This window comes from Oncorhynchus gorbuscha, linkage group LG17, assembly GCF_021184085.1.
Source record: "Oncorhynchus gorbuscha isolate QuinsamMale2020 ecotype Even-year linkage group LG17, OgorEven_v1.0, whole genome shotgun sequence".
NCBI classification, from domain to species: Eukaryota; Metazoa; Chordata; class Actinopteri; order Salmoniformes; family Salmonidae; genus Oncorhynchus; species Oncorhynchus gorbuscha.
Genome location: NC_060189.1, coordinates 20,043,000 through 20,057,931, shown reverse-complemented (window position 1 = coordinate 20,057,931; position 14,932 = coordinate 20,043,000). Strand labels below are relative to the sequence as shown.

Sequence of the window (14,932 nt, the reverse complement as noted above, 5' to 3'; positions counted from 1 at the left end):
AGAAAAGCCTCCAGGAGAAAAGCCTCCAGGAGAAAAGCCCCCAGGAGTGGCAGCATTATGTCCTTTAACTCACTGAATATGTTGTTTCCATGGAGTTGCATACTGTGTAGTACATTCTTCTAAATGAAGTATAGCAGAATATGTTTAACGATCCTAAATACATTTGAATACATATTGCACCACCTTTGATGTAAGCCTGCCTGTGTGTCTGTGTGCGTGTCTGTGTACCTCGGCGGTGTCGTGGCTGAGGATGCGTGCTGCAGCGGTGATGAAGTCTCCCACCAGCATGGTGAAGCCAGGCAGGCCCAGGTAGAAGAAGCGTGGGGAACAGGAACGGATCACTGTGTTTAGAACGTCCTGAGAGGGAGGGAACACAAACACAGATGGTCATGGTGGTTAGGTCAATGGATGGATTGAATGAGCATTAGTTTAAACATAAAGCCATATCTTTTGTAAGCAGGTGGCATGTATTCCTGATATTGTGATGGGTGTATTTTGGGGAATGGACAAACACTGAGCTCTGGAAAAGAATGATAGCAGAGTAGTGCATCCCAAATTGCTACAAATATGACAACAGTGCACTCAGGAGAGCACAGCATTTCACAGTCCATATCTTACAAAAAACTAAATGAGAGTGTGAATGAGGGATGGAGAAAAAGGGAGGGGAAGAAAGAGGCAGCAGATGGGTTGATCACACAGGGAAGGGGAATGGTAATAATAATAATAATAATAATATATGCCATTTAGCAGACGCTTTTATCCACACACACAGTATTAAATAATTATTGATGAGGGATTTAAGTATACGTGGGCAGAATGTACCACTTCACAATAATAATGGTCGACCGTCATCTCATTACCCTGCTTGCTAGTAAAGTACAGTACACTGAAAACATGCATTGGGTATATTAATAAAGTACTGTGTCTAATAAAGAACTGAAATAGGTTGCAGTGGAAGACCTCACATTGCCTTAAATGCCAGGAGTGAACTGAAATTATTGAGATAAGAATGTAATAGAACTACATAAGGGGAGGATTGTTTGCTTAACTGTGCGCGCGCGTGTGTGTGTGTGTGTGTGTGTGTGTGTGTGTGTGTGTGTGTGTGTGTGTGTGTGTGTGTGTGTGTGTGTGTGTGTGTGTGTGTGTGTGTGTGTGTGTACACAGCCAAGGTCCAGGCCAGGAACACCTGCCTATAGGATAGCTGTAAACGTGTGTAAATCAGGCCTTGTGTCTCACGGAGTCCTAAACCCCCAGTACACCTCAGCAAACACCCGACACACTCCTCCCCAACCCCTCCCAACATGAATCCCCTCAAATGAAGCCTTTGTAGACACAGAGTGGGGAAACAAAATAGGAATAGAAAAACATAGGCAATAAGGAACCAGTCAAAACATAGCGATGTGGCAGCGTTGGGTTTGGTGGCCCATTTTAACCTCATTTCTGACGTAATTGACCTCTGAGAGGCGTAATGTCGGCTGATCGCCTGAAGTTAGCATTTTCGGGGAAGCAATAAACCTACAAAGTATTTCCATTCTGCCTGTAAGTAGAGGGAGCTGGATGTGAAAGGAGTGTGTGGTAGTAGAGATTTGAGCACTGCTGCGTGCGGTGGGGCTGAGGGTTGGCAGTAGGATTGGCCTGCTCTGCTCTGTTCAACAAAAGGTGCATTAATACAAGCCTGACAGGAGGCTTCTTAACCCTTTCATTCTGCCGTGTTTGGTAGGCACACAAGCCACATTTCTTACATGGAATTAAATATTTCCCCATTTACTGGTCATTAGTGACATCATAACACTACTATCAGTTCTTATCACAGAAGCAGTTTGTAAAAATGGGGTTTTCCCAGTCCAGGCATGTTAATAGGTAGTGCCGATCTGTATGGCTATGTCAAGGTGGAGAGGTGCTTTTGGAGGGTTTAATCATCAACTAAACCGCTGGGTTTTGAACCGCAGCACAACTCAACTGTCACATTTCCCTCTCTCTCCACAGGCAGCCGTTACACAGAGTAGCCTAGTGGTTAGAGCATTGGACTAGTAACCGAAAGGTTGCAAGTTCAAATCCCCGAGCTGACAAGGTACAAAATCTGTCGTTCTGCCCCTGAACAGGCAGTTAACCCACTGTTCCTAGGCCGTCATTGAAAATAAGAATTTGTTCTTAACTGACTTGCCTAGTAAAGTAAAGGTAAAAATAAATAAAAAACACAGATGAAACAATCCCTGTTTCACTGATGAATTGAGGGGGGAAAAGAAACTGATGGGTTTGCACAGGGAGAGCAGGTGTTAGAGAGATATTTAATGACGGGCTCACACAACCCTAGAAGGCACATTTAATGCACAAGCAACAACTTTTCAGTAGGCTGAACAGGACTCTTATTAAATAGATTACTGCCATTGTGCAAAGGCCAAGGTAATGCTGCTGCAGACTCGGTAGACTGCACGCGCGAGAGAGAGACTGGACACTACCAGTGACATTGGCAGCCAGGAGGAGAGGAGGTACCCTCCTTCATAGCCCCCTCCTTTTTAGTGAAAAAACCCTGTCATGTTATATTTGCAAACATGTGCAGTGCTTAAATATTGAATAATCAGAGTATTTTGTTATTGTTGAACATTTCAAGACTAGACAGACTATTAAAATACAAAGAAATGGGGAAAATATACAGGGAGAATTTGAGTGGGACAGAGAAGACTAAAGAGAGAAGAACAGGGAGGGATACAGGGATTTGGGAGGGATACTGCAGGGGAGGTTGGATAGAGGAAGAAGGAAGGGGGGGATGGAGTAAGAGGCACATTGTTATGTAAAGCAGGCGTGCGGCTGGGCTGTCCCTCCATTGTGTGGCATGAGGACTCTTTCACCGGGCAATTTGAACACGCTCCAGCGCCCAGCCAGCTCAGCACTGGCGGCCCAGGCCCCATATTATATTTAGGCACAACAAAAGCTGGAGAATGCCACGCTGTCCCTCCTGGCCGGCCCCCTCATTTCTCTCCAACGCATTCCCCGTGAGCTCCCCTTCCTCCCCAGTCTCTCCCTCCCGGTCATCTCTGGCCCCGGTCATCTCCAGCTCCGGTCAACGTGTCACTAATGGAGCACGACAGAAGTCAGTCCATAATTAATTACAAATACACGGCAGGAGCTCAAACATTACTTAACGACATGGAAAACATTCTAATAAGCTTGTCGTGCTGCCAAGGAGCAATATAAACCCGTGGGCAGGGGGAAAAAAAAGAAATAATTTATTTACAACCCCCCCCCCCAATCTCTTTCCAACTCACTCCCTCTCCTGTTCTTAGAGCAGCCAGCCAGCTAACCAGGCAGGCGCGGCAGGGTGTGGTTGGATAGAGGAGGACCATGCTGGAGTGAGCGGAGACAACATGCTCAAACAGTGTGCCCTCATCCCCACCGGCTGGCAGGAGGCAGAGCAAGAGGTCTGGAGAGATCCAGCTGACAGCTGAGCAGAGGCCTAGAAAAACGCAAGACTACACTGGCGTGAACCCAGATGACTCTTACCTACGCACAATATATTACATCACCAGCTTCATCAACATTCCTCACATTTACCATAGCTAGTCCAGAACAAGTGAAAGGGGTAAAGCTAATGCATAAGCAATGTCATCATCAGCAGGACCTATGTCAACACATGACAAGAACATGCTCTTGTATCGAATGGACAATGCAACAAAGCTGAGAAGCCTTTGGCTATAGCCCCATCTAGTGGTTTCTTCACCCACCTACACTCCCCCACATTTGGGGGACGAACCTATTATTTTTTTATATTAAAATGTTTACTTACTTTTCAAATGTTTCATAATGAACAAAAGTACAAACGCAACACGCAACAATTTCAAATATTTGACTGAGTTACAGTTCATTTATTGAAATCAGTCACACGAAATAAATCAATTAGGCCCTAATCTATGGATTTCACATGACTGGGAATACAGACACCTTACATAAAGGAAGGGGCTTGGATCAATAAATACTCCGTATCTGGTGTGACCACCACCTGCCTCATGCAGCGCGACACACCTCCTTCACATAGAGTTGATCAGGCTGTTGATTGTGGCCTGTTGAATGTTGTCCCACTCCTCTTCAATGGCTGTGCGAAGTTGCTGGATACGCTGTTGTACACGTCGATCCAGAGCATCTCAAACATGCTCAATGGGTGACATTGCAGGCTATGGAAGAACTGGGACATTTTCAGTTTCCAGGAATTGTGTTCGTTGTCCGTAGCTTAAACCTGCCCTTCAGCTTCATTAAATAGTACCCTTAAAACACCAGTCTTAACTTTCAACAGTGAAGAGGAGGTGGACTTATAGGCAGAGTTGCAAAGAAATATCTCAGACTGGCCAATAAAAATAAAAGATTAAGATGGGCAAAAGAACAGACACTGGACAGAGGAACTCTGCCTAGAAGGCCGGCATCCCGGAGTCGCCTCTTCAATGTTGACTTTGAGACTGGTGTTTGGCGGGTACTATTTAATGAAGCTGCCAGTTGAGGACTTGTGAGTCGTCTGTTTCTCAAACTAGACACTCTAATGTACTTGTCCTCTTGATTAGTTGTGCACCAGGGCCACCCACTCCTCTTTCTTTCTTGGTTAGAGCCAGTCTGCATTGTATTGTGAAGGGAGTAGTACACAGCGTTGTATGAGATATTCAGTTTCTTGCCAATTTCTCGCATGGTATAGCCTTCACCTCTCAGAACAAGAATAGACTGATGAGTTTCAGAAGAAAGTTATTTGTTTCTGGCTATTTTGAGCCTGTAATTGAACCCACAAATGCTGATGATCCAGATACTCAACTAGTCTAAAAGCCAGTTTTATTGCTTTTTTAATCAGAACAACAGTTTGCAGCTGTGCAAACATAATTGCAAACAGGTTTTCTAATGATCAATTAGTTTTAAAATGATAATCTTGGATTAGCTAACACAACGTTCCACTGGAACACAGGAGTGATGGTTGTTGATAATGGGCCTCTGTACGCCTATGTAGATATTCCAATAAAAATCAGCCGTTTCCAGCTACAATAGTAATTTGGCTACACTGTAATTCAGATAAATTTGGTTATTTTAAAATCGACAAAAAATGTGCTATTCTTTAAAAAACAAGGACATTTCTATGTGACTTTTGAACGGGGCAGCAGGTAGCCTAGTGGTTAGAGCGTTGGGCCAGTAACCAAAAGGTTGCGGGATCAAATCCCTGAGCTGACAAGGAAAAAAATCTGTCATTCTGCCCAACCTACAGTTCCCCGGTAGGCCGTCATTGTAAATAAGTATTTGTTCTTAACTGACTTGCCTAGTTAAATAAAGGGTACATCTAAAAAAATATTCATATGACTGGCAATCAGGAGTGCCTTTCCTTTGTATTTGAAATCAGGACCGTCCCACTTATCAGTAAAACCTTGAGATCTCCCCACTTTTTTTTGCAATCGTACTTTTTATGAGTGAAACTACAGCCACAGAATGCAACAGTCCCAAGCTGTACTCCCAGAGCGGTCCCATTCTCTTGTGTTTGATAATGGCTCCCCTTTCTGGCCTTAGTTACATGAATCTACATCAAGTTGTTTCCACATTTACAGTACAGGGTTCATAGAATAGCACATGAAAACAGGAGAGGCAATGTTTCGACCCCTGTGGATCTTCGTCAGGCTTCCTCTTGGCCATATCTGTCTCACATGGACCCCTCATACTGAATAGATGTATTATTAGCCGAAACCTGCTTAGTATAAAACTAACAGTGTCTGACAAAAATGTCCATGTGTTACCTGGTCCTCGCTGGTGAAGCCCTTGTGCATGACTTGGTAGAGATGAACCAGGAAGTCACTGTTGGGCAGCACGTCCTGGTTCTTAGTCATCATCTCACAGATTAGTTTATAGGCCTGCAGCTTCCCCATCTTGAACTCTGATGGCAGCATGGTGGCCTGTGGGGGAGAGGGGGGAGGGAGAAAGGAGGCGAGAGGGAGAGCCACATGCATGTCTTTGATAGTTAGGTGATGGGTGTAGATACAGTGGACTTCTGAGCAGCTGACTCACCTTGAAGAGCCAGGAGGCCAGCATTCTGAGAGGAGGGATGAAGACAGGGCAGGGAGGAGATGACTGGTTATCCACACTGATGCCCAGGTTGTCCCGGATCTGCAATTAGTGCATAACTGCATTAACTTGATTTAAAATCTACCGAATGCAGTGCCTTTGCGAAAGTATTCACCCCCTTTGGCGTTTTTCCTATTTTGTTACGTTTACAATCTGTAATTTAAATGGGTTTGGATTTGGATTTCATGTAATGGACATACACAAAATAGTCCAAATTGGTGAAGTGAAATTAAAAAAAATAATAATTTAAAAGGAAAAGTGTAAATAAGATCTGGTGCAACCAATTACCTTCAGAAGTCAAATAATTAGTTAAATAAAGTTCACCTGTGTGCAATCTAAGTGTCACATGATCTGACTATATATATATATATTCACCTGTTCTGTTCTGAAAGGCCCCAGAGTCTGCAACACCACTAAGCAAGGGTCACCACCAAGCAAGCGGCACTATGGCGCTCTCCAAGGCGCTCTCCAAACAAGTCAGGGACAATGTTGTGGAGAAGTAGAGATCAGGGTTGGGTTATAAAAAAATATCCGAAACTTTGAACATCCCACGGAGCACCATTCATCGATTATTAAAAAATGGAAAGAAAATGGCACCACAACAAACCTGCCAAGAGAGGGCCGCCCACCAAAACTAACAGGCAAGGCAAGGAGGGCATTAATCAGACAGGCAACAAAGAGACCAAAGATAGCCCTGAAGGAGCTGCAAAGCTCAACAGCGGAAATTGGGGTATCTGTCCATAGGACCACTTTAAGCCGTATTCTTCATAGAGCTGGGCTTTATGGAAGTGTGGCTTAAAGAAAAAAATAAGCAAACACATTTGGTGTTTGCCATAAGGCAAACATATGGAAGATACTCTGGTCAGATGAGACTAAAAATTATATCTTTGACCATCAAGGAAAACGCTATGTCTGGCGCAAACCGAACACCAGTGAAGCATGGTGGTGGCAGCATCATGCTGTGGGGATGTTTTTCCATTGTCAGGGACTGGGAAACTGGTCAGAATTGAATGAATGATGGATGGTGCTAAATACACGAGAATTCTTGAGGGAAACCTGTTTCAGTCTCCCAGAGATTTGAGAGTGGGACGGAGGTTCACCTTCCAGCAGGACAATGACATGCTGCTAAAGCAACACTCGAGTGGTTTAAGGGAAACATTTAAATGTCTTGGAATGGCCTAGTCAAAGCCCAGACCTCAATCCAATTGAGAATCAGTGGTATGACTTAAAGATTGCTGTACACCAGCGGAACCCATCCAAGGAGTTGGAGCAGTTTTGCCTTGAAGAATGGGCAAAAATCCCAGTGACTAGATGTGCCAAGCTTATAGAGACATACCCCAAGAGACTTGCAGCTGTAGCTGCTGCTGCAAAAGGTGGCTCAACAAAGTATCGACTTTGGGGTGGTGAATAGTTATGCACGCTCAAGTTTTCAGTTTTTTGTGTCTTATTTCTTGCTTGTTTCCCCTAAAATATTTTGCATCTTCAAAGTGGTAGGCATGTTGTGTAAATCAAATGATACAACCCCCCTCCCCCACGACCCAACAAAATAGGCAACAAAATAGGAAAAATGCCAAGGGGGGTGAATACTTTCGCAAGCCACTGTAGATGACTGAATAGATGACATGGGCCGATGAGTGTTTGGAGGCTGGGCTTACCTTAGCCAATTTGTGCCACAGGTCGTAGAGGTAACTGAACACCTTGGCGTGGATCCTGGGGCAGCGGATGCTGTTGACATCCCCCAGGATACCCAGAATCCTCCTCCAGAGCACAAAGGCTGAGTCAGCGTGCCAGCCTGTTAGGCTCCCGCCTGCAATGATGCTGACATCATCAGTCAGACACTCACTGCTGTCTGCAAAGCCAGAGAGGGCGAGAGAAAGATAGAGCGAGAAAACTCTGATTTACTACTGTATAAACTCGATTGTAAAACACTACAACTCTAGGCCTGTCCACACCTCGGACAATGAGGTGATTCAACACAGAGATCGATTTTTCCCAGTTATCAGAGTCACAAACGGCTGAACAAGATGATGGGTGGAATGGGGGTGTGTGGATTGGGTATAGGATAAACAGTGGAACACAGAGGGTGATAGGCAGGGCAGGCTAAAAGAGGGTGTTTAGGGGAGATAGTAGGGACAGTAGCAGTACCCAGGTCCTGAGGCATGTGTAACACAGACTGATGCATGGTGTCCTCCAGGAGCTGGGGGCAGTCCCGGCACTCAGGGTGCACAAGCAAAGCTGGCGAGGCGGGGGGGTGCTGGTGCTGAGACAGTGGTGTGGAGTGGGGAGAGAGGGCACACTCGGGACCTAAAACAAGACAAGGGGACAACGAGGAGACAGCGGAGCTTAAGGGAGCACAGGGATAGGAGGACAGAGGCTGTGAATTTACATTGAATCAATTTAGGAGCACAGATGAGGTGGGGTGGTCCCCCAGAAGATACTGTAGAGCAGATAACCTTCTCCCAGACAGAGGCTGGCTATGAAGACTATTCTAATCCTCTGAAAGGTCAGGCTACTCTGAGATAAATCCCATCACCACCCACAGGCAGACACACACCTCAGGTGAACGTGACAATTTATACAACCTCACAGAATACCAATTTACTGGACCTGAGTTTACAGTGTTCATTCAACATAAACCAATCCCGCCAAGCCTCATTAACCTCCATCAATCCCCCCAGAAACCTTACCCAGACCTGAAGCCACCCCTGTACCCCCCTGTCCAGTCCAGTCCAGTCCAGTACCTGCAAGGGCCTCATTGTGGCTGAGCAGCAGGTTCCTCTGGCTCTCTGTGTCTGCTTTGACCCCTATCTGGGCAGAATGGAAGTCTGCCTCCTCCTCAAACGCCTGCCAGGCCAGCAGGCTGCTGTCAGCGTCGTTCAGGTAGCCGTTGGACGTCTCGCTGCTCACACTCTCACCTGACGAGCGAAGGAGAGAGAGGTCAATGTTATAGTTCTGAGACAAAGTGTGAGACGGGTGAAAGACAGCTGTAAATTCTCACTTTTCTCCCGGAGCTGGAGCCTTGTGTATGTGCTGTGTCCCTCTACAGGGTAGTCCAGCTCAGCTGGACTGCTGCTCCGCCGGATCAGAATCTGGGAGCACAGAGGGAGAAGTCATCAGTGGGTGTTTCAGAGGTGCCTCTATCAGACTGCAACAGATGCCCTGCAGAAATACTCATTCAAAGCGAGAGGGTCATTGATTTTGCATCAGGTGTGTGACTCACCAAGGGTGGGTCGCCGTCTCTCCTCCCTTCTGTCGTCTTGCCATCGGAGACACAGGAGTTGTTGGGGGAGTACGCTCTCTTCTGGCCTGGAAGTCACACAGTGTCTGTCATCATACTGGGCACACACACATAGCAGACAGCCAGTCTACTCTGGTCATAAATATGTTTCTCGTCTCATCCCTACATCTCTAGATGCAGGATCAGAAATATGAGTTTTAGCCTGTAGGCTTCAACGCACATAAATCACTGTATGGATGGATACATTGTTAACATGAGTCTAAATAGCTCCTCCAGGCCAACTAAAAGGCCCTATTTTAGAACATGCCCTCATGCTGTGTGTGTTTGTGCACCCATTGTTGTATCCCTACCTGGGAAGGTGTCAGACAGTTGCTGTGTGATGTCGGAGGTGCTGCTGCTGCGTGGTAGAGGGCTGTCACCAGACTCCAGGTCTCCGTCTCCCCCACACTCAGACAGCTGGCCCTCCTCCACGTCTGAGCACCACGACCAGGGGGCACAGAGCGTTAGAGCAATGCATCAGGCAAGGCTCATCTCATACACACTACACCTGATCATTTTCTATCACACAGCATTCTGGCAATTTAAAATGATTACATTGCTTTAGCCACATAGTGAGATGGGAAAGGAACATATAGTTCTAAACATTAAAACATACATTAGAACAGACTAGTATAGAATATTCTTTAGACAGTCATCCTTTTTACTTTCTATCCACTTCAAACCAAATGTTAGTATGTAGCTGTGAAAAACAACGTGGCTTTCTACTCCATTGACAGTGGAATTGGAGACAGCATATAAATAGTGAAAGACAGACAGGGCAAAGGTGGGAGGCCACCACACAGACAGGGCAAAGGTGGGAGGCCACCACACAGACAGGGCGAAGGTGGGAGGCCACCACACAGACAGGGCAAAGGTGGGAGGCCACCACACAGACAGGGCGAAGGTGGGAGGCCACCACACAGACAGGGCGAAGGTGGGAGGCCACCACACAGACAGGGCGAAGGTGGGAGGCCACCACACAGACAGGGCAAAGGTGGGACGACACCACACAGACAGGGCAAAGGTGGGAGGCCACCACACAGACAGGGCAAAGGTGGGAGGCCACCACACAGACAGGGCGAAGGTGGGAGGCCACCACACAGGCAGGGCGAAGGTGGGAGGCCACCACACAGACAGGGCGAAGGCCACCACACAGACAGGGCGAAGGTGGGAGGCCACCACACAGACAGGGCGAAGGTGGGAGGCCACCACACAGACAGGGCGAAGGTGGGAGGCCACCACACAGACAGGGCGAAGGTGGGAGGCCACCACACAGACAGGGCGAAGGTGGGAGGCCACCACACAGACAGGGCAAAGGTGGGAGGCCACCACACAGACAGGGCAAAGGTGGGAGGCCACCACACAGACAGGGCGAAGGTGGGAAGGCCACCACACAGGCAGGGCGAAGGTGGGAGGACACCACACAGACAGGGGGAAGGTCAGAGGACACCACACAGACAGGGTGAAGGTGGGAGGACACCACACAGACAGGGTGATTGTGGGAGGACACCACACAGACAGGGTGATTGTGGGAGGACACCACACAGACAGGGTGAAGGTGAGAGGACACCACACAGACAGGGTGAAGGTGAGAGGACACCACACAGACAGGGTGAAGGTGGGAGGACACCACACAGACAGGGTGAAGGTGGGAGGACACCACACAGACAGGGTGAAGGTGGGAGGACACCACACAGACAGGGTGAAGGTGAGAGGACACCACACAGACAGGGTGAAGGTGGGAGGACACCACACAGACAGGGTGAAGGTGGGAGGACACCACACAGACAGGGTGAAGGTGGGAGGACACCACACAGACAGGGTGAAGGTGAGAGGACACCACACAGACAGGGTGAAGGTGGGAGGACACCACACAGACAGGGTGAAGGTGGGAGGACACCACACAGACAGGGTGAAGGTGGGAGGACACCACACAGACAGGGTGAAGGTGAGAGGACACCACACAGACAGGGTGAAGGTGGGAGGACACCACACAGACAGGGTGAAGGTGGGAGGACACCACACAGACAGGGTGAAGGTGGGAGGACACCACACAGACAGGGTGAAGGTGGGAGGACACCACACAGACAGGGTGAAGGTGAGAGGACACCACACAGACAGGGTGAAGGTGGGAGGACACCACACAGACAGGGTGAAGGTGAGAGGACACCACACAGACAGGGTGAAGGTGGGAGGACACCACACAGACAGGGTGAAGGTGAGAGGACACCACACAGACAGGGTGAAGGTGGGAGGACACCACACAGACAGGGTGAAGGTGAGAGGACACCACACAGACAGGGTGAAGGTGGGAGGACACCACACAGACAGGGTGAAGGTGAGAGGACACCACACAGACAGGGTGAAGATGGGAGGACACCACATAGACAGGGTGAAGGTGGGAGGACACCACACAGATAGGGTGAAGTTGAGAGGACACCACACAGACAGGGTGAAGGTGGGAGGACACCACACAGACAGGGTGAAGGTGAGAGGACACCACACAGACAGGGTGAAGGTGAGAGGACACCACATAGACAGGGTGAAGGTGAGAGGACACCACACAGACAGGGTGAAGGTGAGAGGACACCACACAGACAGGGTGAAGGTGGGAGGACACCACACAGACAGGGTAAAGGTGGGAGGACACCACACAGACAGGGTGAAGGTGAGAGGACACCACACAGACAGGGTGATTGTGGGAGGACACCACACAGACAGGGTGAAGGTGAGAGGACACCACACAGACAGGGTGAAGGTGAGAGGACACCACACAGACAGGGTGAAGGTGAGAGGACACCACACAGACAGGGTGAAGGTGAGAGGACACCACACAGACAGGGTGAAGATGGGAGGACACCACACAGACAGGGTGAAGGTGGGAGGACACCACACAGACAGGGTGAAGGTGGGAGGACACCACACAGACAGGGTGAAGGTGGGAGGACACCACACAGACAGGGTGAAGGTGAGAGGACACCACACAGACAGGGTGAAGCTGAGAGGACACCACACAGACAGGGTGAAGGTGGGAGGACACCACACAGACAGCTCTCAGAACACTTTACCTGAAAGCCTGTGAGAGCAAGAGTTACCAGAAGAGGAGGAAAGACCAGGCAGGAAAGAGCTCACAGTGTGAAGCAGCATAGGAACACTTTTAGTAGCAGGCAGAGCCTCATAAAGGTGGACACAGCTGCTGATAGACTGGCTTCGCTTAGCTTCCATCACAGAGAAAGAGAGAGAGAGAAAGAGAATGCAGGAGGGAGAGAAGAGAAAAGAGAGAAGTCAATAATACCATTCAATGCAGAACATCAGGACACCACTGGCAAAAAAAAACTGCTTTTGTTGTTGTAAGAAATAACTTAGTGAAGGTAAATATTACTACAGAAGAAAAAAATCCACTAAGGGCTGAATACTAATTTGAGATCTGTGGGTGTAACTTGAATTTTCATTAATGTCAATTTACTTGAAAATGCAAGAAAGTTTTTGTGTGCATCACAACTTCAGGCCTGTGAAGAAGAGTGAAACAACAGTGAAAGAACAGGCACAGTGAAGTTACTGACACAGGAAATGAAGAACTAATAACAGACTTCAGTGTAACTAGAACCTAAATAGAATATGTTAGAAATCCTAAATCTGAGGCTCGTTCTCATGTTAATTAGATACTTGAGGGCTCTTCACCGAAACAAATACACACAGAGCTCTAAGGCATTTGTTGTTGCATAAAAATACTATTTTTTGACTAAAATAAATCTTTCAAAAATGACAATTGAGAGACACACTTGGGCACATGACAGAAGAGGATACATAGAAATGGCTTGAGCACATCGCAGTAGAGGCAGCTTATTTCCCTCCACAGTTTCTAATGTTATCTCCTTGAATACATTAACAACAAGAAAAGCAACTGCAGCTAGTTAGTGCTGGGAGACTTGAGCATTTCAAGTAGAAAGGGATACAATGAATGTACAGTACAGCACATATGACAGTATTGTACATTATTTCCAGAACAAGAAGAGGTACCAGTTTTGAAAGGGTAATAGTCGGTCAATAGGGCAATATGACCCTATTAATTAGTTCCCACTACTTTCAATATCCTGTCGAAGGAAATGCTCATCAGAAAAACATTGCCAAGTACGTATTTGCATAAATGAGTATACACAAGTTTTCACTGTTTTCAAAGATAAGGCATTGGGGTATTGTGTGTGGACAGCACTTCAGGCATCATTTAAAGAAGAGAAGAGCATTGCAAGATAAGGTGGACTCCATTCTCTGCCTAGACCACACTTTAATTACTCTTTCAATTGGAGATCGCATAGTTTCTGCTACAGACCGCTACTGTTATCCGTTTATGCATATTAATGAGCATTAATTACGCTCTTAATGAAACTATCAAAAACGTCCAAGGGATTGATGTGTGGGCTCTCAAGGAGAAGAGGGTGGAGGGGGAGGGATATCGGGACGTTTGAAGATCAATTTGGGAGAAATCCAATTAGGCGAGAGAAAAGGACAAATTTGAGGCGGTTGGCAATTCATGTCAGTCTCTGTCTGCATGCAGATATACGCACATGTGTATTCTCTCTCACACACACACACACACACACGCAAAGCTTCTAAGAGTCCTTCGGGCTCAACTACATCTGGTCCAGGCTCAACAAGCTCTTCAGCGAGCAGAGATACTATCAGTCATTAAGGAGATAGAGAGATTAACAGAGAGACAGACACACAGAGAGACAAAGAGACATAGACAGAGAGACACAGAGAGAGACCGAGAGAGAGACATACACACACACAGAGAGAGAGAGAGACAGACACACAGAGAAACAGAGAGAGAGAGAGCGAGAGAGAGAGAGAGAGAGACACAGAGTGAGAGAGCGAGAGAGAGAGAGCGAGAGAGAGACAGAGTGAGAGAGACAGAGAGCGACACAAAGAGAGAGAGCGACACAGAAAGAGAGAGAGAGAGAGAGAGAGAGAGAGAGAGAGAGAGAGACACACAGAGTGAGAGAGCGAGAGAGAGAGAGAGAGAGAGAGAGACAGTGTGAGAGACAGAGAGCGACACAAAGAGAGAGAGCGACACAGAAAGAGAGAGAGAGAGACACACACAGAGTGAGAGAGAGGCAGCGACAGAGAAAGAGAGAGAAACAGAGAGAGACAGAGAGCGACAGAGACAGAGAGCGACACGGAGAGAGCGACACAGAAGGAGAATGAGACCGAGAGACAGAAACAGAGAGAGAGAGACACACAGAGAGAGACACAGAGAGAGTGAGAGAGAGAGAGACAGAGAGAGAGAGAGACACACAGAATGAGAGAGAAAGAGAGAGAGAGACAGAGTGAGAGAGCGAGAGAGAGAGAGACAGAGTGAGAGACAAAGAGCGACACAAAGAGAGAGAGCGACACAGAAAGAGAGAGAGAGAGACACACACAGAGTGAGAGAGAGGCAGCGACAGAGAAAGAGAGAGAAACAGAGAGAGACAGAGAGCGACAGAGACAGAGAGCGACACGGAGATAGCGACACAGAAGGAGAATGAGACCGAGAGACAGAAACAGAGAGAGAGAGACACACAGAGAGAGAGACACAGA

The 14,932-nt window shown here is 47.5% G+C and overlaps 1 protein-coding gene across 4 annotated transcripts in view; it reads right to left on the bottom strand.

Annotated features, from left to right (window-relative positions):
• Positions 1-14,932, bottom strand: part of LOC124001930 (ral GTPase-activating protein subunit alpha-2-like) — a 193,369-nt gene that overhangs the window by 82,783 nt on the left and 95,654 nt on the right. For 2 of the 4 annotated variants that reach the window (XM_046309095.1, XM_046309096.1), the window contains exons 17-26: positions 12,424-12,573; positions 9,667-9,789; positions 9,299-9,384; positions 9,077-9,167; positions 8,820-8,993; positions 8,224-8,382; positions 7,734-7,927; positions 6,022-6,120; positions 5,754-5,909; positions 229-357 (exon numbers count right to left, since the gene is read on the bottom strand). In XM_046309095.1, coding sequence (XP_046165051.1) covers positions 229-357; positions 5,754-5,909; positions 6,022-6,120; positions 7,734-7,927; positions 8,224-8,382; positions 8,820-8,993; positions 9,077-9,167; positions 9,299-9,384; positions 9,667-9,789; positions 12,424-12,573 — 1,361 coding nt within the window. The remainder of the gene's footprint in view (positions 1-228; positions 358-5,753; positions 5,910-6,021; positions 6,121-7,733; positions 7,928-8,223; positions 8,383-8,819; positions 8,994-9,076; positions 9,168-9,298; positions 9,385-9,666; positions 9,790-12,423; positions 12,574-14,932) is intronic. The other 2 variants (XM_046309098.1, XM_046309097.1) reach the window with 2 other exon arrangements.